Genomic DNA, 26,722 nt, shown 5'->3' with positions numbered 1-26,722 from the left:
GCGGGGCGGAGGCGGCGGCTGCGGGCTCGCGGCTGCCGCAGCACCGCGCCGAGGGCCCTTCAGCACCGCGGACAGCGCCGGCCGCCGGCCCTCGGCGCCGAGGACGCGGCGAGGCACGGCCGGGGTCCCGCCGGGGGTGCGCCGCGCGCCCCGCGTTCGCGCTGCCCAGAGCCGGGGCGCCGCTGCCCGGAGCCCATGAGCGCCATGCATCTGCTGACACTCGTCCTGCTCTTCTCCTGCTCCTTCGCGCGCGCCGCCTGCGACCCCAAGATCGTGAACATCGGCGCGGTGCTGAGCACGCGTAAGCACGAGCAGATGTTCCGCGAGGCCGTGAACCAGGCCAACAAGCGGCACGGCTCCTGGAAGATCCAGCTCAACGCCACGTCGGTCACCCACAAGCCCAACGCCATCCAGATGGCCCTGTCGGTGTGCGAGGACCTCATCTCCAGCCAGGTGCTGCCCCCCCCCGCCACCCCCACCCTTGTGCCCGCTCTGCCCGGCGCGCTCCGCCTGCGCGCACCGCCCGACGCAGCTGCCTCCACACGGCGGGCGCCCCCGCGTCTGCCCCCAGCCCGCGGGCATGCGGGCCCCGCTCCGACCCCAGCCCCGGCCAGCGTGGTGGTGGGGTTCTGAGCACTCCACGGCCCGAGACTGGCCGGGACTCCCTCGCCCCTCGCCCCACACGGGCCCCTGGCAGGGCTCTGCGGGAGCAGGGCGAGGTGTGCAGGGAGGACTCAGCTCAGGATGGCGCCTGCCGTATGCCAAGGGCGCAGTTCTCTGCAATGCGGCCCTGGCTGGCAGAAAGCACCCACGGCGGCGTCCCTCACACGCACATAGGCGTGCAAGGTGCCCTTGCCGCAGGGCGGGCGGCTCGGCTCACTGCACACTCGCCCACACGCGGCGCCCACGCACCCGGACGGCAGGTGCAGACCCAGGAACAGGCAGCAGGGCGTCCGCCTAGGCGAGGAGACCTGCCAGGCCCCCACCCCTGCCCCAGCCCCTCCGCCCGCAACTGCCACCCCCCCCAGAGTCCCACCCACCCCCAGGCCCCCCCACCCTCCGCTCCGCCCTCCCCCAGCGTTCCTCCGCCTGCGCACTCCCGCCCCAACCCCCCTCCGCCCAACGCTCCCACTCATCCCCAGGCCCCTCCACCCGCCCCCTCACGCCCTCCACCCGCACCCCTCCGCCCGCCCACTCCTGCCCCCCTCCAGCGCCCCTCCGCCCGCTCCCTCCCACCCCCTCCACCGGCTCCCGCCCACCTCCAGCGCCCCTCTGCCCACCGGCTCCCCGCTCCCCGTCTTCCCCCCTTTCCGCCCGCCCGCCCGCTGCTTCCGCCCGCCCACTCCTGCCCCAACCCCCCTCCACCCACTGCTCCTGCCCTCCCCCCAAGCTCCCTCTGCCTTCTCACCTCAGAGCCCCCTCTGCCCACCCCACTCCCACCCAGAGCGCCGCAATGTCCACTCCAGAGCCTCCCTCCACTTGCCCCCCTGCCACCCACCCGAATCCCCTTCCCCTGCCTCAGAGCTCCCCTCCACCCACCTCACAGGGATGCAACTCAGAGTCCTGAGTGCCTGCCCCTCCCCCATCCAGCCCAAAGACCCTTCATCCCCCCCACACCCAGCCCCCTTCTGCCACCCTTGCCACATGCCCCCCATAGGGAAGGGGGGAGGGCACAGTGGTGCAGGGGTCCACTGTCTATGGGTGTCCCCAGGAAGCCCCTGTGGGGGGACCCTTGGGGCCAGAGCAGCCCTCACGTGCAGTAGCAGCAAGTGGGACTGGGGGTCAGGCCACCCGGAGAGCCAGGACTTGGGGCCAATGTCCCTGCCCCAGTGTCCCTGTCCCATGACCGGGGGGCCTGCATCCCAGTGCCCTGTGTCCACTGTCCCTTTTTCCTGCGTCCCTTGTCCTGTGTCCCTGCATCTCGTGTCCCCATTTCCTAGTGTCCCCCACGGGGCCAGCACCAAACTGACCATGTCCCCTGTCCCACAGGTCTACGCCATTCTGGTTAGCCATCCCCCCACCCCCAACGACCATTTCACCCCCACCCCCGTCTCCTACACAGCCGGCTTCTACCGCATCCCCGTGCTGGGGCTGACCACGCGCATGTCCATCTACTCTGACAAGGTAAGCCCTGCACACAAGCACGCCACACCACGCTCTCAAGGGACAGTGGGGCCCATGAACACACACGTGCATATACCACAGCTCATACTGTCACATGCACCTCACACACACCCTCACACTCACATACGCACCTCCTCGAACCTCCCCCACACACTCACCCTCACAGTCCCACCCTCACACCTCCCTCACACACACTCCCACACACCTCCCACCCTCACACACACTCCTTCACACTCACCCTCACAAGTCCCACTCTCACACCTCCCCACACACAATCCCTCACACCTTTCACGCTCACACCTCGCACCCTCACACCCCCTCACATTTACATACCCATCTCTCGCATCCCCCACGCACACTCTTACACAGTCCCACCCTCACACCTTCCACACACACACCTTCTGGCACCTCTTGCGCACGCACTCCCTCACACACACATATGCACCTCCTCACACCTCCCATGCACACTCACCCTCACACACTCCCATCCTCACACCTTCTCACCTCCCCCACACACACTCCCTCACACACTCACACACATGCACATCCTCCTCAAATTCCCATGCACACACCTCACACCCTTACACATCCTCACACCTTCCACACAATACACACTGTCACACCCACACACCACCCATTTGCACACAACCTCACATACACTCACATCTCACACATACACCTTCCACACCACATACTCCGTGCACAAACACATACCACACACACCTTCCATGCACACACCACCTCACTCATACACTCTCACACACACCCTCACACCTTATACACACACCCTTACACTCTCTAAGCACAAACTTTGACTCACATACACTCTCCATTCACACACCCACACTCACTCATACATCCTCATACAGCCTAACCCAGACTTCACGCTCATTTACAGTTATATAACACCCACATACCTCCCTGTGCACATGCCAATTGCACTTACACAGTTCCACATGTACGGAGCCCTGCCCTCACACACGCAGACATGCACAGACTTGCCAGCATGAGCCAGTCCTCTGCCACCTCACAGCACACACATGCGTGTCACACTGATGGTGCGCTCTTCACACATGCACCTACACACGCCCCTCTGAGGGCACAGGGGGGCACACTCTGGCACACCCGGGCAGATGCTCATGACGGGTGTCAGCCTCCCACAGCCTGGCAGCAAGGTCCCCAAGGGCTGGGAGAGGGCACAGACGGGTGGACGAGAGGATGGGGAGGGAGGCCTGGAGGTGCCGCAGGTCCAGCCACCAACTAGACGCCTGTGTCTTCCTGCAACGAGGTGATGGCTCTCGAGAAAGCCCTGACCTGGGACTCCTGCAGCTCCGCACCCGATGAGGTGGGGCTGAGGCTGGGAACCTGCTCCCACGAGCTAAGCCTGGCCAGGGCCAGCTGCCCGAGTCACCCCCATGCCCCGGATCACTCCTCCGTGTCCGGGCTGGAGTTGCCCTAGGCTCTCGGTGCCCAGGCCCTCTCCTGGCCGCCACCACAGCCACTGCGCACTGACGTCACGCCAAGAAAAGCCCTGACTGGGCTGAGGACGTGGTGAGGCACCAGCCTGGCCTGCACAGGGCTGGCTCCGAGTTCGGCTTCTGTCACTGTGTGGCCCCCAAGTCCTGTTGTTTGTGACCCAGTGGCCCCTGGCACTACTTGCCTATTCCAGGTCAAGCTGGACAAGGTGTGACCCCTATGAAAAAAAGGAGAGAAAGCTGGAGAGGAGACAGGGCTGAGGCACTTGCTTTGAAAGTGGCCGAGCTCGGTTCCGTTCCTGGCACCATACAAGGTCCCTCAAACGCGCCAGGAGTGACAGGAGTGACCCTGAGCGCAGAACCAGTAGTAAGCTCTGAGCACTTCTGGGTGTGCCCCAAAGCAACAAAGAAGAGGAAGGCCCCGAGTGCTGCCCGCCATGGCACCAAGCTGGGTGACCAGCAGCTGCAGGCGCTGCTGAGGCCAGGCGCTGCCGGGGACTGACGGGAGCAGTGAGAGACGGGCCTGGAGGTCTCAGGACCAGAGAAGAGACCCATGCTCCCCAGTCGCGCCACAGGCTGGAGGCGAGTCCCAGCCATGCCCCCCAGAGTCAGCCCCTGGGGAGCAAGCAGGGGCCTGGCCTGGACTCAGGAGAGACATGTGCTCTGGCCCTGGCCAGGCCGCCCAGCACGCGCTCACACTCGTAAATCTGGAAAGAGACTTGAGCAGCTGGGGGCAGAAGGTGGCCTCCCCGTGAGGTGGGGTCTGAGGCCAGCCAGAGTGTTCGCCTTGCTGTGAGACAGGTGGGCTCAGCTCAGGAAACCCCCAGAGAACGTCTGTCAGGGGCTGGCAGGCAACACTTTCTTCCTAGATTTCTCGAAGTGAGACAAGAAGACAGGGTGGGGAGCAGAGGGGGTTCCCGGAGCCTGGGGTGCCTGTGGTCAGGGCAGTGTGGGGCCAGCAGGAGGGGCAGTGAGAGGGCCTGTGAACCCCAGGCCGGTGCAGCCTTGGGACTCAGGCCATGATGTGTGGGCGGTGGGGAGCAGCAGGCTCTGGGCAACCTGGCTGCCCTTACAGTGTGAGGGGGGATGGTTCCAGGTTGGGGCCCCCAGTGCAGGTGCAGAGGGGCAGTAGGGACCAGGGGGCTGGGGCAGTATCCTGGGTCAGGGCCCCTGGCACATGGCTGGGTACTGAGGTTCACTGGTCCCAGGTCTGAGTCACCCAGAGCAAGGTGTGCGGTCTTGGGCACAAAGTCCCAGGTCAGGGTCTCCAGTGCAGGTGTGTAGGGGGAGAGGTGGGGCAGGGCATGGGCAAGTGCTCTGGGTGGGCGGGGCAGAGCAGTGTGGAAGGGCACGGCCAGGTTCTCAGTGGGCGGGACAGAACAGGCTGCAGGGCGGGGCCAGGACTTGGTGGGCGGGCCCGAGCAACGTGCGGGGGCGTGGCCAGGTTCTCAGTGGGCGGGGCAGAACAGACTGTAGGGGCGTGGCCAGGTTCTCAGTGGGCCAGGGCTCTCGTGGGGCGTGGTCAGGCTCTCAGTGGGCGGGGCAGAGCAACGTGCAGGGGCGTGTCCAGACTCGTGGGCGGGCCTAGGCCCTCAAGGGGCGGGGTCGGGTCTGGGGTCTGGTCTGGGGTCCTTGGCTCCGGGCTCGCGGGGTGGTCCATGGCCGGTCTCGCCCACAGAGCATCCACCTGAGCTTCCTGCGCACGGTGCCGCCCTACTCGCACCAGTCGAGCGTGTGGTTCGAGATGATGCGCGTGTACAGCTGGAACCACATCATCCTGCTGGTCAGCGACGATCACGAGGGCCGCGCGGCGCAGAAGCGCCTGGAGACGCTGCTGGAGGAGCGCGAGTCCAAGGTGAGCGCGCGCCCGGCGGGCCCGGCGCTGTCTGTGCTCCGTGTGACGCCTCTCTCTCCATCCCGCACCCAGCGCCTCGTCTGCGAGCGCCCGGCCTGTCCGCGGCTCATCTCTCTCGCTTTTGCCATTAGTCGAAATCTCCTTCGTGTCGGTCCCTGCGAGGCGAGGGCAGGACCACCTGGAGCTCCGCAAACACCCCCCCACCCCGGCCCGCAGCCAGGGCCTCTCCCTGCCCTGCTCCCAGGAGCTCTCCAGACCAGACCGCCCTTCCCCCAGCGCCACCCTCCCGCACCCGCTCCCCCACCCAGCTCCCACAGCGGCCCAGTCCTAAGACAGTGATTCTAGGCCTGCTCCTGGGAGCCTTCCCCGCGCTCAGGCCCTATTCAATGCAGCTGCAGAGACCAGAATGGGGATTTTTGGGGGTCCAAGTGACCCTGTTCCTTCCCTCACCCGCCTGGGGAGACCACATTTCCCCTTTCACCCGCCCAAACTCTGAACGCTCAGCACTGGGCCATCGCCCAGGTCGGGTGGAAGCCAAGAAGGGCAGAGAGGGAGGGAGGGACCCAGGCTGGCGGGGAGCGGGGGGGTGGGAAGCATGTTCCACGGCACGGTGAGGGCTGGCTTCTTTAAGTCCAGCAGCCTGGCCCCGCACACAGGCTCCAGAGAGAATAGAGGGTGTGGGCTGGGTGCTGAAGGCAGAGGGCAGGCCCCAGGGGATGGGCGGAGGGCCTGTCGTGGGGAATTGACTGTTCTGGGGGGAGGCTGGCTCCCTGTGCTTGGAGTCCCACCCTCTAAGCAGCCCTGCACCCAACAGGTATGTGATCATGGCCTCACAGACCAGGACACACTGACATGCCCGTCACACCCAGTCCATGCTCTGCCACTTGCAACTCCCCACTGCCAAACCACAACTGTACCCGTTCCCACAGTGTACCTGGAGCCTCATGCCTGTACACATGCCAACCGTGGGCTGCAGCAGCTCACCCCACCACTCATATGCCTGTGCCTGGACCTTCACAAATATGCACATACAGGCCAATGCCACATGCACACAGTAAACACACCATGGATGAACATGTGTGATGTAGGCATGTACCACATACACATATGATGTAGGCATGCACAGTAAACACATATGATGTGGACACACAGCCATGCATGATACAGTCATGCACAGTAAATAGTGCATATGTACATGACATAAGCATGCACTGCATGTGTGCCTTATCTATAGGCATGATGTGGGTATGCATAATACATGATATAAGCATACACTGCACATGTGTATCTAGAGGCATGATGTAGGTATGCATAATACATGATATAAACATGCATTGCATGTGTGGTGTATCTACAGGCATGATGTGGGTATGCATAATTCATGATATAAACATGCATTACACATGTGTATCTACATGCATGATGTGGATTGTGTAATGCATGATATAAGCATGCATTACACATGTGTATCTACAGGCATGATGTGGGTAGGCATAGTGCACACATATAGGCACACAGTGATACACATTCATATGGGAACACAGTGCACGAACAGCATGAAATATCCATACATAGTAAACGTAAATGACGATGTTGGTGTGTGTAATCTACACACGATAGAGGCCCAAAAATGATGTATCCACGCATAGTACATGTTACAGGCATGCCTACACATGTGTGACATAGGCACACACTATGCTTTTGTAGGCATGAAAACTGTATGCATATACATGGTGTAGGCACACACTGCACAATATGATATGTGACTAGGCAAGACAACACATATATAAAGCAAGTTTAGAAGATGTGGTTGCATTCAGGATATAGACATGGATAGTGTGCACACGTATGTGAGGTAGACACACTGTATACACATGTAGGTACCCACAGATGTGCATGATGTCAACATACAGTGTACACATATGTAGGCACACACAGTGCACACACAAACATGCTGTAGCATACACAGTACACACATATGTGATGTAGGCACACATTCTACACACATGTAGGCACACATAGGTATATGTGATGTAGGCAACACTACACAGATGTAGGCATGCAGAGTGCACATATACATGATGTAGGCACACACTACACATGTAGGCACACAGACATCATGTACATGATGTAGGTATGCACTGTATACACATATAGGCACAGTGTACCTATATGTGATATAGGTACACATTGCACATGCATGTACACAGAGTGCACACACAATGTGATAGAGGTACACACTGCACATATATTGGCACGCATGATGTAGGCACACACTTTACACACATGTATACACATACCTGATATAGTTACACAGATGAGGAGCCCACAGTACACACATATGTGACGTGGCACAAATATATGTGATGTAGGCATACACCATACACATGTATGATGTAAGTACACGTGAACACATACATGCTCTGGCTTCTACAGTGCATTCACATACACTTGCATGCATGCACAAATGTGCAGTTTTCTTTTCTGCCACCTTCAGGTTTCTGTGGAGTAAGATTCCTGTACCAGTGCCAACAGACAGTTCCTGCAGGCACACAGGTGCTGTCACAGCATGCAGACACACACATGCCTCAGCATGCATAACACATATATACCCCAGCATGCACAATCACATATGCCCCAGCACACAGGCACACACATGCCTCAGCACACACACATGCCCCAGCATACAGAAACATATGCACCAGCACACAGACACACATGTGCCCCAGCACACAGGAACACACATATTCCTCAGCACACAGACACACACATGCCCCAGCATGCAGGGATACACACATGCCCCAGCATGCAGGGACACACACATGCCCCAGCATGTAGGGATACACACATGCCCCAGCATGCAGGGACACACACATGCTACAGCACACAGACACACACGTCTCAACATGCAGAAACACATGCCCCAGCTGCAGACATACACATGCCCACACACGCTCTCTAGCACAGACACTACATGCCTCAGCACACAGACATACACGTCTCAGCACACAGACGCACACACATGCCCCAGCATGCAGACACACACGTGCCCCAGCACGCAGACACATGCCCCAGCACACAGGAACACATGTGTGCCTCAGCACACAGACACATACATGCCCCAGCATATAGGGACACACACATGGACCAGCACACAAGGACACACACATACCCCAGCATGCAGACACACACATGCCCCAGCACACAGACATACGCACAGCATGCATGGATGCATACATGCCCCAGCACACAAGGACACACACATACCCCAGCATGCAGACACACACATGCCCCAGCACACAGACATACGCACAGCATGCATGGATGCATACATGCCCCAGCACACAAGGACACACACATGCCCCAGCACGCAGACACTCACATGCTCCAGAATACAGCAGGTGGGCACACATGCTCCAGCACACATGGGCACATATGCTCTAGCACACAGCAGGTGGGCACACACACTCAAGCATGTGGGGAGACACACGCTCCAGCATGCAGCAAATGGGCATACACATTACTGCACGCAGGGGCACACATGCTCTAGAACACAGGGACACACTCCAGAATGCAGGGACACCCCCCCCCAGCACAGCAAGTAAGTGTGCACACATGCTCCAGCATGCAGGAGGTGGCACACACCAGCTTCGTACACAGACCACATGGATGTCCAGAGAGGCAGGAAGGAGACAGGGTGCAAGTGTGAGAGGGGCCCGGGCACAGGAGGGTCACCCCGTCAGGCAGACATGGAGGTGTGTGTTGCTGGCCCGACTGTAGTCTGGGGGGTAACCAGATGAGCACCACAGGGACACTTGCTTGCTGCAGACAGCACCTCCCCTCCCTGCATCCCACCACTTCCGAGTGTGCAGGGCCAAGGCCCCCCAGCTCTCCTGTCCCCAGTCGGCCCAGCCCAGCCCCAGGCCAGGTGTTTGCGAGCTCCAGGTACGTGCCCGTCTGCAGACGTGCCGAGGAGGTGGTGTGATTGCTTTAGCGCCGTCATTTTCAACCGTTTATAATCTTCTTCTGTGTCTGCATATTTTCTCTGTGCACATTATTCATCAGAGTAAAAAAAGGAACTATGAAAACCTCGACCAACTGTCCTATGACCACAAGCGCGGACCCAAGGTATATATGCATGGACGTGCACGCCACCCACCGGCTAGGGAGCCCTCCTCCGGCGCTCGGCCAGAGGGTCGGTGCAGCCCGGCCGCGCGGCGCCGCAGGCCCGAGCAGTAGGAGAGAGAGGACGTGAGGCCGGCAGCTGCAGCAGGAGGGCCGGTGCGGCCGTGGGGCCCGCAGCCCACCCGCGCAGCCCCCGCCTGGGCCTGAGAGGCGGCATAACCACGGAGAAGCTGCCCTCTGGGGAGTGCATGCCAACCTCTGGGACCCCCGGTTTCCTCGTGGAACCCCGGAGGGAGCCCGCCTGCCTGCGGGCCCGGGCCGGTCCCACAGGGGCCCGAGAGGCTCTCCCGTGGTTTCAGAAAAACCACGTCAGCCCCGTCTGCTCCCGGTTGCATCTCAGAACTCTTCTCCAATTCCTGCCCGCTGCACGCCTGAGTCTTGGTCCACTTCAACTTGCATGCCCAGTGCAAAGCGAGGACAGGCCGAGAGGTGCAGGAGAGGGCCGGGCAGCAGAGAGCAGAGCGGGCTCAGGAGAGCCGGCGGGCTGAAGCTAGGACGAGCAAGCCAGGGCCGGCAGGAAGGCAGGTGGCAGGCGCAGGTGGCAGGCGAGGCCGCGGCAGTCCTAGCGCTGCTGCCTCGGGGTTCCTAGTGGCTGCGGCCAGCCCTCACCCCCGAGGCACTGTGTTCCCCGTCCCCACCGCCGGCTAACACTCCCGCTCACACCACAGGCCGAGAAGGTGCTGCAGTTCGACCCGGGGACCAAGAATGTCACCGCCCTGCTCATGGAGGCGCGAGAGCTGGAAGCCCGGGTCATCATCCTCTCGGCCAGGTGAGGTGCCACGGCTCCCCAGGGGCAGTGTCTGTCCTGAACCACCTGCCTGAGCTGGGTTCTGGCTCCTGAAGCCCTGGGGATGGTGCGGGGTGACGGCCAGGGTTTCCAGACTGACCCACGCCCGCCTGTCAGCCCAAATAAGGGGACTTGATCACTTACCGCACAGGGCCCTGCAATCAGGCTCCAGGCAGGCACAACTAGGGAGGGGAGATGCAGCGAGCCAGGTCAGAGGGGGAAGAGTCGGGGTGCAGAGGGGAGAGTCGGGGTGCAGAGGGGGAGAGTCGGGGTGCAGAGGGTTGGGGTGCAGAGGGAGAGAGTCAGGGTGCAGAGGGTCGGGGTGCAGAGGGAGAGAGTCAGGGTACAGAGGGTTGGGGTGCAGAGGGAGAGAGTCGGGGTGCAGAGGGTCGGGGTGCATAGGGGAAGGGTCGGGTGCAGAGGATCGGGGTGCAGAGGGGAGAGTCGGGGAGCAGAGGGGAGATTCGGGGTGCAGAGGGGAGAGTCGGGGAGCAGAGGGGAGAGTCGGGGTGCATAGGGGAAGGGTCGGGTGCAGAGGATTGGGGTGCAGAGGGGAGAGTCGGGGAGCAGAGGGGAGAGTTGGGGTGCAGAGGGGAGAGTCGGGGAGCAGAGGGTTGGGGTGCAGAGGGGGAGAGTCACGGTGCATAGGGGAGGGTCGGGGAGCAGAAGGGAGAGTCAGGGTGCATAGGGGAAGGGTCGGGTGCAGAGGATCGGGGTGCAGAGGGGAGAGTCGGGGAGCAGAGGGGAGAGTCGGGGAGCAGAGGGGAGAGTCGGGGAGCAGAGGGGAGAGTCGGGGTGCAGAGGGAGAGAGTCGGGGTGCAGAGGGGAGAGTCGGGGAGCGGAGGGGAGAGTCGGGGAGCAGAGGGGAGAGTCGAGGTGCAGAGGGGAGAGTCAGGGTGCATAGGGGAAGGGTCGGGTGCAGAGGGAGAGAGTCGGGGTGCAGAGGGGAGAGTCGGGGAGCAGAGGGGAAGGGTCGGGTGCAGAGGGTCGGGGTGCAGAGGGAGAGAGTCAGGGTACAGAGGGTCGGGGTGCAGAGGGGAGAGTCGGGGAGCAGAGGGGAGAGTCGGGGAGCAGAGGGGAGAGTCGGGGAGCAGAGGGGAGAGTCGGGGTGCAGAGGGGAGAGTCGAGGTGCAGAGGGGAGAGTCGGGGAGCAGAGGGGAGAGTCGGGGAGCAGAGGGGAGAGTTGGGGTGCAGAGGGGAGAGTCGGGGAGCAGAGGGTTGGGGTGCAGAGGGGGAGAGTCACGGTGCATAGGGGAGGGTCGGGGAGCAGAAGGGAGAGTCAGGGTGCATAGGGGAAGGGTCGGGTGCAGAGGATCGGGGTGCAGAGGGGAGAGTCGGGGAGCAGAGGGGAGAGTCGGGGAGCAGAGGGGAGAGTCGGGGAGCAGAGGGGAGAGTCGGGGTGCAGAGGGAGAGAGTCGGGGTGCAGAGGGGAGAGTCGGGGAGCGGAGGGGAGAGTCGGGGAGCAGAGGGGAGAGTCGAGGTGCAGAGGGGAGAGTCAGGGTGAATAGGGGAAGGGTCGGGTGCAGAGGGAGAGAGTCGGGGTGCAGAGGGGAGAGTCGGGGAGCAGAGGGGAAGGGTCGGGTGCAGAGGGTCGGGGTGCAGAGGGAGAGAGTCAGGGTACAGAGGGTCGGGGTGCAGAGGGGAGAGTCGGGGAGCAGAGGGGAGAGTCGGGGAGCAGAGGGGAGAGTCGGGGAGCAGAGGGGAGAGTCGGGGTGCAGAGGGGAGAGTCGAGGTGCAGAGGGGAGAGTCGGGGAGCAGAGGGGAGAGTCGGGGAGCAGAGGGGAGAGTCGGGGTGCAGAGGGGAGAGTCGGGGAGCAGAGGGGAGAGTCGGGGTGCAGAGGGGAGAGTCGGGGTGCATAGGGGAAGGGTCGGGTGCAGAGGGTCGGGGTGCAGAGGGAGAGAGTCAGGGTACAGAGGGTCGGGGTGCAGAGGGGAGAGTCGAGGTGCAGAGGGGAGAGTCGGGGAGCAGAGGGGAGAGTCGGGGAGCAGAGGGGAGAGTCGGGGTGCAGAGGGGAGAGTCGGGGAGCAGAGGGGAGAGTCGGGGTGCAGAGGGGAGAGTCGGGGAGCAGAGGGGAGAGTCGGGGTGCAGAGGGGAGAGTCGGGGAGCAGAGGGGAGAGTCGGGGTGCAGAGGGGAGAGTCGGGGTGCATAGGGGAAGGGTCGGGTGCAGAGGGTCGGGGTGCAGAGGGAGAGAGTCAGGGTACAGAGGGTCGGGGTGCAGAGGGGAGAGTCGAGGTGCAGAGGGGAGAGTCGGGGAGCAGAGGGGAGAGTCGGGGAGCAGAGGGGAGAGTCGGGGTGCAGAGGGGAGAGTCGGGGAGCAGAGGGGAGAGTCGGGGTGCAGAGGGGAGAGTCGAGGTGCAGAGGGGAGAGTCGGGGAGCAGAGGGGAGAGTCGGGGAGCAGAGGGGAGAGTCGGGGTGCAGAGGGGAGAGTCGGGGAGCAGAGGGGAGAGTCGGGGTGCAGAGGGGAGAGTCGAGGTGCAGAGGGGAGAGTCGGGGAGCAGAGGGGAGAGTCGGGGAGCAGAGGGGAGAGTCGGGGTGCAGAGGGGAGAGTCGGGGAGCAGAGGGGAGAGTCGGGTGCACAGGGGGAGAGTCGGGGAGCAGAGGGGAGGGTCGGGTGCAGAGGGAGAGGGTTGGGGTGCAGAGCTGTGGGCAGAGCATTTTCAGGGACAGCACCGGGTAGAAATTGGAAGCTGGAGGCCGCTGCTGGTCAGGGTTTGCTCACACCCAGCTGCTAGGTGGAGTCCAGAGAGAAGAATCGGGTTTGCAAGCATCTCGGTTCTCCTGGCAAACGTGAGGAGAGACCCTTGGAGGAGTGTGCCCACCCCGTGAGCTTAGCAAGCGCCCTGCCCAGGGGACCCACAGGCACAGCTGCCCGGCAGGCCAGAGCCAGTGACACTCGGGGGAGCAGAGGCGGCAGCCCCTTCCAGCTCAGCACCACAGCCCAGGGACAGCTGAGGTGGCCCAGGAGCGTCACCATGGGGAGGTGTCATCGCCCCCTCCCCCGCTGGGTCTGCAGCAGCGTCCACAGCATAGACACAGCACACATCGCACACACAGAGCACACATAACACACGCAGTGTACACAGCACACAGAAAATGGTCAGGTCACATACAGCATGTGCAGAGCACACGCACCACATGCAGAGCACACAGCACATGCAGCAGGTCACACACAGCATGTGCAGAGCACACACACCACATGCAGGGCACACAGCACATGCAGCAGGTCACACACAGCATGTGCAGAGCACACACCACATGCAGGGCACACAGCACATGCAGCAGGTCACACACAGCATGTGCAGAGCACACACACCACATGCAGGGCACACAGCACATGCAGCAGGTCACACACAGCATGTGCAGAGCACACACACCACATGCAGGGCACACAGCACATGCAGCAGGTCACACACAGCATGTGCAGAGCACACACACCACATGCAGGGCACACAGCACATGCAGCAGGTCACACACAGCATGTGCAGAGCACACACACCACATGCAGGGCACACAGCACATGCAGCAGGTCACACACAGCATGTGCAGAGCACACACCACATGCAGGGCACACAGCACATGCAGCAGGTCACACACAGCATATGCAGAGCACACACACCACATGCAGGGCACACAGCACATGCAGCAGGTCACACACAGCATGTGCAGAGCACACACCACATGCAGGGCACACAGCACATGCAGCAGGTCACACACAGCATGTGCAGAGCACACACACCACATGCAGGGCACACAGCACATGCAGCAGGTCACACACAGCATGTGCAGAGCACAGAGCATGCAGCAGGTCACACACAGCATGTGCAGAGCACATGCACCACATGCAGAGCACACAGCACATGCAGCAGGTCACACACAGCATGTGCAGAGCACACACACCACATGCAGAGCACACAGCACATGCAGCAGGTCACAGCATGTGCAGAGCACACACACCACATGCAGAGCACACAGCATGCAGCAGGTCACACACAGAATATGCAGAGCACACAGCACAAAGAGTGCACACAGCATACACACAGCAATGACATGTTCACACACAGCATGCACAGCACACACACAGCAGGTCTCGAACACTGCGTGCACACCGGTGTGCACCAGACACACAGCAGTCTCAACACTGGCACCAGTGCATCATACACACAACAGTCACAAATTGTATGCAACAGTTCAGACACCACACGGCACACATGCTTGCATACATGTACATCATACACACAAGTGCACATGTACACGCCCCCCCTTTGCACACATGCCCCGAGTGTGTGAACTACACACTTAGTTCACAGATGAAAGATGAGTAACCAGAAATGCTGACAGACAGGGCAGCTTCCACTGCTGGGACCACTGCCAAGAGCTCACCATGGCACGACGTGGCAGACCACGGCAGGGCCCTCCCCGTCAGGCTGAGCACAGGCATGCAGGCATCACTGACACGTGCTCCGTCATGCCCAGCACATGCTCTGCACACAGGGGTCATTCATGTGCACGCACGGTCACACCCAGCATGCACCTTTCTGCTGACCCCACACGTGCATGCACACGGGTTGGCGTGTGTCCTCCTATGCTTGTGCACACTGACTGCCGCGGCACAGCTCTTGCCCAGCCACTCACCAACACCCCTTCTTGAATGGGTCCTGGCCATGGAGCCCCCTGGGAAGACCAAGTGACCCACCTCTACCACTCTGGCTCCTGCATCCTTTTGTCGAGAGACCCCAGTAGAAGCCAACCTTCCTTTTGACCACTTTTCTGTGGAGTAAAGATAATCCACCGCATTTACACCCCCAAGTGGGCTTTCCTGAGTCTGCTGTTCCGCCCGCAGGCTTGGTGGTGCTGGCCGTGGTGAGCACTGCCAAGGGAGGAGCCTATTTGTCCAGCAAGGAAGATGTCCTGGGCAGGTTCTGGGCACATCCACACAGTTTGGGTTCTAGAGGCTCTCCCTTGGTGGCCCATGTGGCACGGCTGTGGCACCTGGTTTGGTGTCACTGTTATCAGAAGGGGCTGCCCTGCAGAGCAAACACGGCAGCCGGCTTTCCTTCGATGAGCAATCTGTGAGACAGCTGTGGGCAGCCCCCGAGGTCCTGCAGAACTGCCACTGTGAGCAGCCCTGTCCTTGACTGTCTCTCTGCACCCCGGCAGAGTGGCAGCCACGGTTTGGGGCCGTCTGGAAAAGAAGGTGGGTCCTGGGAAGGGACGTGCTGGCTTCCGGTCCCCTCCCAAGGGACTGGCCCTCCAGGCATCACTTACCCTGTGTTGTGAGGGCCCACCCGGTGGCAGAGGGCACAGGGCGGGTCCCAGAAGGGTCCTCCGGCTGGCGTGGCTGGGATGCCAGAGCAGCATCTCTCCCACGCACAGAACCCGCACCTCTAAAGGGCCACGGGGGCAGAGGCCTGGCAGGAACGCTCACACCTGTGCCCAGACTGGACAGGCCAGTGCCATATCGGGTGGGGGCCGACTCCCGGGGAGCAAGGGGTGTCAGCAGGGGCCCGGCCCTGCCCCACCCGAGCGCAAGAGGCCCTGCAGGGAGGGGCGCCCGGCGCCGGAGGGCCGGTGGCAGCGGCCGCTGGGCGGCTCCCCTCTGCCCGCAGCGAGGACGACGCCGCCACCGTGTACCGCGCGGCCGCGATGCTGAACATGACGGGCTCCGGCTACGTGTGGCTGGTGGGGGAGCGCGAGATCTCGGGGAACGCCCTGCGCTACGCCCCCGACGGTGAGTGCGGCCCGGGCGCGGGCGGGCGGGCGGGCGGGCGGGCGCGGGCGGCGGCCCCGCGGGCGCTGAGACCCCGCCCCGCAGGCATCATCGGGCTGCAGCTCATCAACGGCAAGAACGAGTCGGCGCACATCAGCGACGCGGTGGGCGTGGTGGCGCAGGCGGTGCACGAGCTCCTGGAGAAGGAGAACATCACCGACCCGCCGCGGGGCTGCGTGGGCAACACCAACATCTGGAAGACGGGGCCGCTCTTCAAGAGGTGGGCGCGGCGCGGCTGCGGGCCGGGCGCCGGCAAGAGGGGCTCCGGGCGGGCGTCGCCTTCTGGGGCGCGGGGCCCGGGGGGCGGGGAGACAGGCTTCGTGGGCCAGGGCCCTCCGCGGGTGGGCGGGGCTCCGGGGCGGGGCCTCCGCGGGTGGGCGGGGCCGGGGAGACGGGTCTTCGTGGGTGAGGAGCCTCCGCGGGGCTCCTGGTGGGCGGGGATTTGTGGGCGGAGCGAGTCGGCGGAGGCGGGGCTCTGGGGCCGGACAGACCGGCCTTCGCTGGTGGGCGGGGCCTTTGATTTTGGGGCGGGGCTTCGGGGAGGCGGGGCATTCGTGGGCGGAGCGGACCGCAGGATTGGGGCCTCTGTGGGGCGGGGCCTCTTGTGAGTGGTGCCTGGGACGGACTGCGATGGGCGGGGCCAGGGAAGCGGGACTTTCGTGTTGGGCGGGGCCTGGCATCAGTGGGCGGAGCCTGCGGAGGTTTGGGGGATACTTCCAGGCGTAGGAGGACCCATTCTTCTAGAGCTAAAAGTGGATGGGGGGCTCTAGGAGGGGAAACATTCCGTTTCAGAGATGGGTGAGCACATCCTGGGGTCCACATCCAGCTCCTGGAGCTGCTTCCGGTCTGCCCTGTGCTCCCCTTTCCCCAGCCCCCCACCATCACCCATCTCCCCTGTGATCCTCATCTGCTCCTATGCAGCACTGACACCAACATCTGGAATGTCACTGGAGTCCAGGCTGCCTCCTGACCCCACCTTTGCACACTGCAGCCAACCCCGAGGCCCGCCCCACCCCCAGCCCTTGGCAGGAGGCTGTGTCTGCAGAGGGAGCCTGGGGAAGGTCAAGGATCCAGGAGGTTGGGGCCGCAGAGATAGTTAGCAGGTGGAGCGCTTGCCTTGCATACAGCTGACCTGGATTTGATCTCCAGGATCCCAGTTGGTCCCCCAGGAATGCACAGCCAAGACTCACCCCTGAGCACCACTAGGTGTGGCTCCCAAACCAAAATCATAAAATTTTAAAAAAGGATCCAGGAGGTCAGCCCAGTGTGATACCCAAACCCCAAGTCTCAAGTGGAGGCCTGTGCTGGCAGGTCCTACTCCTCTCACCCAGGAGCACGTCAGAGCCCAGGTCCGAGATGCCCCCAGGGGAGCACACATACCTACAGACACGTGCTTCCGTGTGTGCAGGCCCACGGTTATAAAACTCAACTGTCTCAGTCTCAGAGCCCTTGAAATGAACCTGGGACGGCGGCTCCATGGCCATGCGGCCTGTCCCTGCTGGCTCTGCCACCCACTGCTCCTCCCCCCTTGGACGGGGCCTGGGCTCGAGCTGCCCCCCGCCCAGGAGGGTGACCCTGCTGCCCTCTCCAGAGTGCTGATGTCTTCCAAGTACTCGGAGGGGGTGACCGGTCGTGTGGAGTTCAACGAGGACGGGGACCGGAAGTTTGCCAACTACAGCATCATGAACCTGCAGAACCGCAAGCTGGTGCAAGTGGGCATCTACAATGGCACCCATGTAGGTGGGGGTCATGAGGGGGTGGGGGCTGGGGCCTTAGGGTCCTGGGGCCAAGACCCCTGCGTGGCCACCCTCCATCTCATACTCCCACCCCCAGGTCATCCCCAATGACAGAAAAATCATCTGGCCAGGAGGGGAGACGGAGAAGCCACGAGGGTACCAGATGTCCACCAGGCTGAAGGTGGGCTCCCAGCCACTGCCTCAGTCCTTCAGACCCTGGGGACGGGGGGAAGTGACTGGAGATGGGATGAAGGGTGTGGGGGGAGGAGCTGCCCCACCGTAGCAGGGGAGGCCCCTGGAGCGGGGCATGGGCTGCTGTGGCTGCAGCACTTCTGACCTGGTCCTCGAGACCTGCCGAGCCACCGTCTCCACCCCGCCACACCCTGACCTTGTCCGCAGTCCCCCCGCTCTGCCCTTTTCAGTGCCTCCCCTGCCCTCCAGCCCTCTTTCCTGGCCTGACTCTCTCGGGCTCTCACGGGGCTGTTCTGGGGCCCACAGCATGTAGGGCGATTCCTTTGGTCAGCAAAGGTCAGAGCAGTGGTGCCCCCCACACCCCCAAGTCCTCAAAGGGCCTTGGCCACTGTGTGTGGGGCCCTGCTCATGGCTCTGCTCCTGGATCCACTGGTCAGCACTGCTGATGGCCTGCAACTAGTGAGTCCAGTCTCTCACCGTGGACCCCATGATGAGATGTCTGACTAGCGATTGATGGCCAGGCTTTGGGATGGTTGATTGGTTCATTGGTTTGGGTTTGGGGGGACGCACACCTGGTAGTGCTCAGGGGTTGCCTCTGGGGCCGTGATCAGGAGTCACTCAGGATTGAGTGATTTTGGGGTTCTGGGCCAACCCTGAAGTGCTCAGAGTTTGCTCATGGTTCTGCCCGGGGATCACTCATATATGGTGCCAGGGATCGAACCCAGGTTGGGAGCATAGAAGCAAGCGCTTTGCTCTTATGCGATCTCTCCAGCCCCCTCAACAGATTTTCTAAGCGCTTTTTAGACCACACCCAGTGGTATTCAGGGATCATTTCTGGCTCTGCACTCAGGAATCCTCCTGGTGGGGCTCAGGGGACCATATGGAGTGCCAGGGATCCAACCCTGGTGGGCTGCAGCAAGACAGGCACCCTCCTCGCCGTGCCGTCACTCCAGCCTCCGCTCCTCGACGTTTTTAGAAAATACATACATATTGCTTGTGTAACAGAAAGTGTGATCAAAGCTTAACTCTTAATAGCAAACCAGAAAAACCCTATCACCAAAAGCTCTCAGGAGCCCCTGATCTTTTGGGGGCCCAGGGCTCACCCCATCATTCCCTGGGGCCAGGTGGCACGCCCTCTGTTCACACCCGAACCCAGCCAGTCCTTGCGCCATCTGCCCCCAAACCCCTCCCCAGCCTGGGCCCTGAGGAAGGAAACCCCTCTGGTCGGAAAAGGGGAGAGGACAGACTGATGGGTGGACAGCAGGCCGGTGGGCCTCAGCGGTGTGGCTCTGAGTGGACATGCCCGATCCCCAGGCATGGCAAAGCAGCATGGTTAGTGCCTGGGAGGGCAGAGAAGGTCCCCAGAAGAGGCGGGACGTGGGCAGCTCCCTGGTGGAGGGACGGGAGTGCCTTGTGAGACCAGAAGGGAGATGGGCAAGGACAGAGTTTGGGAGAACGTGACAGAGTGGCCAGGGTGCAGCCTGCTTGGGGGCCCGGAAGGACGGCCCCGACACAGCGGGGGAGGGCACTGCAGAGAGGGGCAGGGCTGAGAGGAGGTGCTGGAGGGGTGGGTGTCTCGGCTGAGGTCCCCTGAGACAGTGCCGTCTGGGAATCCCCAACCCCCCTCCCCCCAGATCGTGACGATCCATCAGGAGCCTTTCGTGTACGTCAAGCCCACAATGAGCGATGGAACATGCAAGGAAGAATTCACGGTCAATGGGGACCCGGTCAAGAAGGTGATCTGCACGGGGCCCAACGACACGTCTCCCGGCAGCCGTGAGTGTGGGACGGGTGGGCGGGCCGGGAGTGTTGGAGGGGCCGGGGCCAGCCGAGCGGGGTGGGGGGCCGGCTGGCTGGGTGCTGGGAAGGGCGCTGGGTTCGAGCTGGGCTGTGAGTGCGGGGTTAGGGCACGTGGCCAGAGGGGAACTGGGAGCCTGGCCCTCACGGCTCCTGGGTCCCCAGCACGACACACGGTGCCCCAGTGCTGCTACGGATTCTGCATTGACCTGCTCATCAAGCTGGCGCGGACCATGAACTTCACCTACGAGGTGCACCTGGTGGCCGACGGCAAGTTCGGCACGCAGGAGCGGGTATGCTGGGCCTCGACGCCCGCACCGGCTCAGGGCGGCTGGGTGGGTCTGCAGCTCCAGGGCTGGCGTCCAGCTGGATCCGGAGGGGGAGTGGGGGGCGGGCGAGATCTGACTGCTGGGGCGAGGTGGGGGAGGGGGAGCGGCCGGGAGTGAGTCACACCAAGGCTCGGTCGCCGGACAGGTCAACAACAGCAACAAGAAAGAATGGAACGGGATGATGGGAGAGCTTCTCAGCGGGCAGGCGGACATGATCGTGGCGCCACTGACCATCAATAACGAACGCGCTCAGTACATCGAGTTCTCTAAGCCCTTCAAGTACCAAGGCCTGACCATTCTGGTCAAGAAGGTGGCCAGGGGCCTGGCGGGGCAGGGTGGGCTCCCAGGAGGGGCCGGCGGGTGCTGATGGCCTGTCCCCTGCAGGAGATTCCCCGGAGCACACTGGACTCGTTCATGCAGCCCTTCCAGAGCACGCTGTGGCTGCTGGTGGGGCTGTCCGTCCACGTGGTGGCCGTCATGCTGTACCTGCTGGACCGCTTCAGGTGAGCGCGGCGAGGCTGGTGCCTGCTCAGGGCCGCACGCCGGGGAAGGGGCAGGCGGGGCTGCCACTCCTGCCCTCTCCCGCCCTCTCCCACCTGCCCTCTGCCCCCCGCAGCCCCTTCGGCCGGTTCAAGGTGAACAGCGAGGAGGAGGAGGAAGATGCGCTGACCCTGTCCTCAGCCATGTGGTTCTCCTGGGGGGTCCTTCTGAACTCTGGCATCGGAGAAGGTGAGGCCGTGCCCGGGTCTGCCGGGCCCAGCCCCACTGTGTGCCACCGCTGACTTGGGCCGCCCACAGGTGCTCCCCGGAGCTTCTCTGCTCGCATCCTGGGGATGGTGTGGGCCGGCTTCGCCATGATCATCGTGGCCTCCTACACTGCCAACCTGGCAGCCTTCCTGGTGCTGGACCGGCCAGAGGAGCGCATCACTGGCATCAATGACCCCCGGGTGAGGCCTGGCGCGGTGGGCGGGCGGGCAGAGAGGTCGGCGAGGGCTGCTGGCAGGCCCGGCGGGGAGCAAGTACGAGTGCTGCCCTCTGGCCCTGCAGCTGAGAAACCCGTCGGACAAGTTCATCTACGCCACGGTGAAGCAGAGCTCGGTGGACATCTACTTCCGGAGGCAGGTGGAGCTGAGCACCATGTACCGGCACATGGAGAAGCACAACTACGAGAGTGCGGCGGAAGCCATTCAGGCCGTGCGGGACAAGTGAGAGGCCGGCAGGGTGGGTGGGAGGCAGGGCCCAGTAGGGGGTGCTGGTGGCCCAGCCCCTGAGCCCTGACTCCGCCCCTCCCACAGCAAGCTGCACGCCTTCATCTGGGACTCGGCCGTGCTGGAGTTCGAGGCCTCGCAGAAGTGCGACCTGGTCACCACGGGCGAGCTGTTCTTCCGCTCTGGCTTCGGCATCGGCATGCGCAAGGACAGCCCCTGGAAGCAGAACGTCTCTCTGTCCATCCTCAAGTGAGTGGCCTCCGGAGGGCCCAGCACAGGTGGACCACCCGTGTGGGGCGGGCGCCCCGCTCCACTGCCCCGTCCTGGACGCCCAACTGGCCGCAGACCCCACCAGCCCAGCGCCCTCCTCTGCCCCACCCATCCTGGCCGCGGGGCCCTGCCCGCCAGCCTGCCCACTGCCCAGCTTCCCTGACCCAGGTCCCACGAGAACGGCTTCATGGAAGACCTGGACAAGACGTGGGTGCGGTACCAGGAGTGCGACTCACGCAGCAACGCCCCTGCAACCCTCACCTTCGAGAACATGGCAGGTGGGGCCCGCAGTCCTCGTCGCGCCCCCCGTGGCCCGGGGTGGGCGTGCAGAGCCTGCAGCTGAGGAGCTGCGTCCTGCCCACAGGGGTCTTCATGCTGGTGGCCGGGGGCATCGTGGCTGGGATCTTCCTTATCTTCATCGAGATCGCCTATAAGCGCCACAAGGACGCCCGCCGGAAGCAGATGCAGCTGGCCTTCGCCGCGGTGAACGTGTGGAGGAAGAACCTGCAGGTAGGGCAGGACACCCCCCGAGGCCTGGCCATGGCCCTCCCGCGTCCTCTCGGGCCGAAGCGTTGGCTCCAGCAACCAGGTGCCCGTGGGGGCAGGCCTGGAGCCAGGGCCAGGGCAGCACTGCTGGGGACCACCCACGGGCGGCCACCTCCTGCACGCTTGGGCCCAGGGAGGCCTGGCCCCTCTGTCTCCAGAGCCGCCCTCCCGTGCCCATTCCATAGGAAGGTAAACCGAGGCAGGGTAAGGCAGGACCCACCTGGGTGTAGCTCGTGAGTCTGAGATGTCTCTTGCACTCCGCCGCCCCCCCTCGGCCCTCCAGACGCCTTGGCCTGCACCCCGCTGTCTTCTGTCCGCATGACCCCGGTCTCAGTGGGCGGCGGGCCCCGTGCCTAGGCTGCTCCGGCCGAGGGCCTGCACCCACAGCCCGCCCGCTGTGCTCCATCTCTTCTCTTTCTCTGGGCGCCCCCCAGAGCCCCCCCGCCTGGGCTGAAGCTGCTGGCCGCAGAGCAGAGAGGGCAGCCCCGAGGCCACTCGCATCTGCTCACTCTTGCTCTTGGGACCTGGTCGCTGCTCTCACGTGGGCCAGCACTGCCCACCCCGTCCATCGGTCACTCCAGCTCCATCTTGCCACCCTCCTTCGCTCCTCGGCCCCGGCCTGAACCTCGGTGTGCCCCCTCCCGCCCTTCCCCTCGGGCCACCAGGAGCCAGGGAGACAGGCAGCGTCCCCGAGGAGACACGGACGGGCCCCCAGTCCAGCCCCAGCGCCAGCAAGGTCAGGCCCGAGACGGGCAGCTGCCCGCGCGTCCATGCCGGTGGTCTCAGCGCAGGCAGGCAGGAGCGAGGGCCCGGCCGGCCGGCCAGGAGCAGGCCAGGGCAGGCCCCAGCCATCTAATCACTTATACATATTCATTTTAGGATAGAAAGAGTGCTAGAGCAGAGCCCGACCCTAAAAAGAAAGCCACATTTAGGGCTCTCACCTCCACCCTGGCTTCCAGCTTCAAGAGGCGTAGGTCCTCCAGAGACACGGTAAGGGGAAGACGCCCCGTCCACGCCCTCGCCTCTTCTCTCGCCCTCCGTGTCTGTCCCGTGCCTCAGGCGTCCCTTCCCGCGCCATCCCACCCGACCACTGTGGTCCTTCTGCCATCTCTCTCGGCCGCGCAGGCTGCCTCTCTCCACCGCGGCCGCCCCTCGCGGTGCCCCCGCTGGCCCCGGCCACGTGTCAGTCTCTGCGTCAGTCTGCCGTACCACGGCGCTGCTGTCCTGTCTTGGCCAGCCGCCCCGGGGTCCAGCCCGGGGCCCCCGCGCCCAGGCCGCCTGCGCGGTCTCCTTGCCGCCCGGAGGCCTCCACCTCTGTCACGTGTCTGCAGCCTCTTCCCGGGGGGCCCCCGCCGCCCTCTCTCCCTCCCTGAGGCGTCTGTGGAGGGGCGGCGGCCATGTCCATCCGTCCGTCTGTCTGGCCGCCAGCCCTGACCCCAGACACCTGTCTCACGTGTCTCGCCAGAGCCATGCCTGTCACACCGTCCATGTGATCTGTGTGGGTTGGGGCTGGGGGCCGGGCAGGCTCCACCTGGGTGGACAGCTGGGGCCATCAGATGGGCAAGGGGGGACCCAGGAGACAGCCCCTACCCCAGGCTGAGCAGGGGTCAGCGGGAGGCAGGCCAGCAGCCCCCAAGAGGTGTGAGAGCAGGTGGAGCAGCCAGCAGAGCCCCCCAGGGAGGCCTCCGCGGAGACCACCCCCAGCTCCCACCTCGCCACCCCAGGCGCTGTGGACACTTGCCCCCAAAGGCCCCACGAGGACCCACACTGGCTAGAGACCCCTGTCCTGGGCAGGAAAGCCCGGAGTGCAGCCCAGCCCCTGCCAGAGGCCTCTCCTGCAGACCCTAGGAGTGCCCTGGGGGAGTGGGGGCGGCCGTGAGCCCAGGTTCCTGTGCACAGGAGGGCAGATGCAGAGCCCCTGGCCTGTAAAAGTGGCCCCAGGCTGAGCCCTAGAGGGGTGCAGAAAGAGGAGGGTCAGCGCAGGGCCAGAGAGGAGGAGGGGTGGCCCGGCAGAAGGGCACCCCAGCTCAGAGCAGCCACTCTGGGGGCGGGGGGCAGCTGAGAAGGGACCACAGGTCGCACCAGCGATGGCCGCTCTCGGGCGCCCCCCGCCCGCCCACGCTGGGGCTGCTCACCCCCTAGCTGGCCCCTCAACCGTCTCCCGGGGCGTGTTTCCAGCCTCCCTGGCCAGCCCTGGCACCACGTGGCAACGGGGGCCGGCTGACCTGCAGGGGTCTGGGGGCACTGCTGTGGGGGTGCTGGGGTGGGGAGGGCAGCCCAGCTCCCGCCCTGCTTTGGGCCGGGCGGGGGTGGGGTCCGTGTGGCTCTGAGACCCGCGCCCCTGCCCGCAGCCAGGCCGGGCGCTCAGGGCCGGGGTCCCTGGCAGCGGGGGCCAGCGGGTATTGATTGTTGGTTCTTATTTATAGAGCACCGGGGGTGGACGCGGCGCTTTGCAAAAGCAAAAAGACACGGTGCTGCCGCGACGCGCTATTGAGAGGGAGGAGGGCCAGCTGCAGATGTGCGCCCGCCATAGGGACAGCTGAGACGCCCTGCCCGCCCTCCCCCCTCCCGCAGACACCCGGACCGCGGCCTGGCCACGCACAGTCCCGGAGCACCCAGGCCGCCCCCAGGCCGGCCCACCAGTCCAGGCCCCGCGCGCGCCCGAGCCCGGGCTAACGGCCGCCTTGTCTGTATTTCTATTTTGCAGCAGTACCATCCCACTGATATCACGGGCCCGCTCAACCTCTCAGATCCCTCGGTCAGCACCGTGGTGTGAGGCCCCCGGAGGCGCCCGCCTGCCCAGTTAGCCCGGCCAAGGACACTGATGGGTCCTGCTGCTCGGGAAGGCCTGAGGGAAGCCCAGCCGCCCCACAGACTGCCCACCCTGGCCTGCCTGGCGGGCAGCCCCTGCTGGACCGAGGCGCGGACCAGAGCAGCTGCGGACGGAGCAGAGCTGAGCTGGCTGGGCAGGGCCGCGGGCGCTCCGGCAGAGGCAGGGCCCCGGGGTCTCTGCGCGGTGGGGCCGGGGGCTAGCACGCTCCGGGCGGAGGGGCTTGGAGCGGACAGAGGCCCCCCGCAGGGGCGGGCCAGGACCTGCGCCGCCAGGGGAGGGGCCCCGGTCCCAGCTGCGGGGTCGCCCGCTAGCCGCCCCCTCCCGCCTCGCTCTCCCTCCCCGTCCCCTGGCTCCACGCACGCCTCCCGTCACACCCCGCGGACCAGACCCCGCCGGGGAGCCGGCCCTGCCCCCTCCAGGCAGACCCGCGACCTCGCTGCCAGTCGCTCTCCAGGGCTCCCCCCGCCCCCGCGACTCCCGTCCTCGCCCCGCGCGCCCCCGCCCGCCCCGGTGTGTGCAGTGGTGATGTCTAAAGGAATGTCACGCAGTGTCCGGTGTGGCTTGTTGGCGCGGTCAGGCGCGCGCGGCGGGCTCGGGCGCGCGGGGCGGCGGGCGGCGGGCGGCGGCGCGGCGGCGGCGGCAGGCGGCCAGCGCGGTGCCCAGCGCCAGGCAGGCGGCCAGGCTGGCGAGGAAGGAGCCGGGCCCCAGCGCGCAGATCACGGCCAGGTCCCGCGCGGACAGCGGCCGCGCGCAGTGGCGGAAGGCGGCGTCGGGGAGGGCGGCCAGGGGGCTGGGCTGCAGGCGGCCGGGCCACACGCACCGCGGCGTCTCGGTCTCTGCGGGAAAGGCGCGGTCAGCGGCGGCCGCGGGCCCGGAACCCCCCGCCGGCCGCCCGCGCGCGCGCGCTCACCTGGCGGGGGCCGCGGCTGGCGGCGGAGCCAGGCGCAGAGCGGGCGCAGCGCGCAGCCGCACACCCAGGGGTTGCCGGGCAGGCGCAGCGCGCGGAGCGCGGGCAGGCGGCCGAGCACGCCGGGCGCCAGCGCCGCCAGCGCGTTGTCCTGCAGGCTGAGCTCGCGCAGCGCGGGGAGCGCGCCCAGCGCCGCGGGGTCCAGGCGCGCCAGCCGGTTGCCGGCCAGCGAGAGTGTGCGCAGCGCGCGCAGCGGCGCGAAGGTCCCCGGCGCCAACGCCTCCAGCCGGTTGGCACCCAGGTCGAGCTGCTGCAGGGCCGCCAGACCCCAGAAGGCCCGCGCGTCCACCACGAGCAGCCCGTTGTCGCGGAGATCCAGGAGCAGCAGCGCGCGCGCGCGCGCGAAGGCTACGGGCGGCAGCGCGCGCACGCGGTTGTGGTCCAGCCGCAGGGCGCGCACGCGCTGGTCCAGGCCGGCCGGCACGGCGGACAGCGCGCGCCCCGAGCAGTTAGCCTGGCCGCCCGGCGCGCACACACACGCCTCGGGGCAGCCGGGGGCGACCCACGGGCCCGCCCCGGTGGGTGCCTGGGCCCAGAGTGGCCACGGCGACAGCAGCAGCAGCAGCAGCAAGAGCGGCGGGAGAAAGCGCATGTGAGCCCCGCCGGGTCCCCTGGAAGGCAGCCGCAGCCGGGCGTCTCCGGAGCTCAT

The 26,722-nt window shown here is 64.6% G+C and overlaps 2 protein-coding genes across 9 annotated transcripts; one reads left to right on the top strand and one right to left on the bottom strand.

Moving 5' to 3' along the window:
• Positions 1-25,654, top strand: GRIN1 (glutamate ionotropic receptor NMDA type subunit 1). 8 transcript variants are annotated; one of them, XM_055124095.1, is made up of 21 exons: positions 1-453; positions 1,990-2,124; positions 5,278-5,454; positions 9,520-9,582; positions 10,308-10,408; positions 16,035-16,156; positions 16,241-16,415; positions 17,787-17,931; positions 18,029-18,112; positions 19,758-19,899; positions 20,086-20,213; positions 20,395-20,559; positions 20,634-20,752; positions 20,866-20,978; positions 21,048-21,196; positions 21,297-21,454; positions 21,545-21,706; positions 21,896-22,005; positions 22,092-22,237; positions 23,153-23,263; positions 24,700-25,654. In XM_055124095.1, exons 1-21 carry the CDS (start codon positions 196-198, stop codon positions 24,814-24,816), a joined length of 2,880 nt encoding a protein of 959 aa, XP_054980070.1. In that variant the 5' UTR covers positions 1-195; the 3' UTR covers positions 24,817-25,654. The 8 variants fall into 8 exon arrangements, with proteins under 8 accessions (XP_054980070.1, XP_054980071.1, XP_054980064.1 ...); XM_055124089.1 differs by having other exon boundaries at positions 56-453; positions 24,981-25,654; XM_055124096.1 differs by lacking the exon at positions 9,520-9,582.
• Positions 25,475-26,722, bottom strand: LRRC26 (leucine rich repeat containing 26). Its single transcript, XM_055123973.1, has 3 exons — positions 26,017-26,722; positions 25,736-25,942; positions 25,475-25,635 (listed from the first exon to the last, which is right to left on the bottom strand). Exons 1-3 carry the CDS (start codon positions 26,720-26,722, stop codon positions 25,475-25,477), a joined length of 1,074 nt encoding a protein of 357 aa, XP_054979948.1.

Source organism: Sorex araneus, chromosome 1 (assembly GCF_027595985.1).
Source record: "Sorex araneus isolate mSorAra2 chromosome 1, mSorAra2.pri, whole genome shotgun sequence".
In the NCBI taxonomy this organism is placed as follows: domain Eukaryota; kingdom Metazoa; phylum Chordata; class Mammalia; order Eulipotyphla; family Soricidae; genus Sorex; species Sorex araneus.
This window is presented reverse-complemented; position numbering and strand designations above follow the sequence as displayed.

Coding starts and splice junctions, on each gene's coding strand:
- LRRC26 (XM_055123973.1), bottom strand. CDS start 26,722: ATGAGCTCCGGAGACGCCCGGCTGCGGCTGCCTTCCAGGGGACCCGGC. Junction 25,943..26,016: donor CCAGCCGCGGCCCCCGCCAG/GTGAGCGCGCGC, acceptor CCTTTCCCGCAG/AGACCGAGACGCCGCGGTGC. Junction 25,636..25,735: donor GGCCGCCTGCCGCCGCCGCC/GCGCCGCCGCCC, acceptor ACATTCCTTTAG/ACATCACCACTGCACACACC.
- GRIN1 (XM_055124095.1), top strand. CDS start 196: ATGAGCGCCATGCATCTGCTGACACTCGTCCTGCTCTTCTCCTGCTCC. Junction 21,455..21,544: donor ATTCAGGCCGTGCGGGACAA/GTGAGAGGCCGG, acceptor CCCCTCCCACAG/CAAGCTGCACGCCTTCATCT. Junction 22,006..22,091: donor CACCTTCGAGAACATGGCAG/GTGGGGCCCGCA, acceptor TCCTGCCCACAG/GGGTCTTCATGCTGGTGGCC.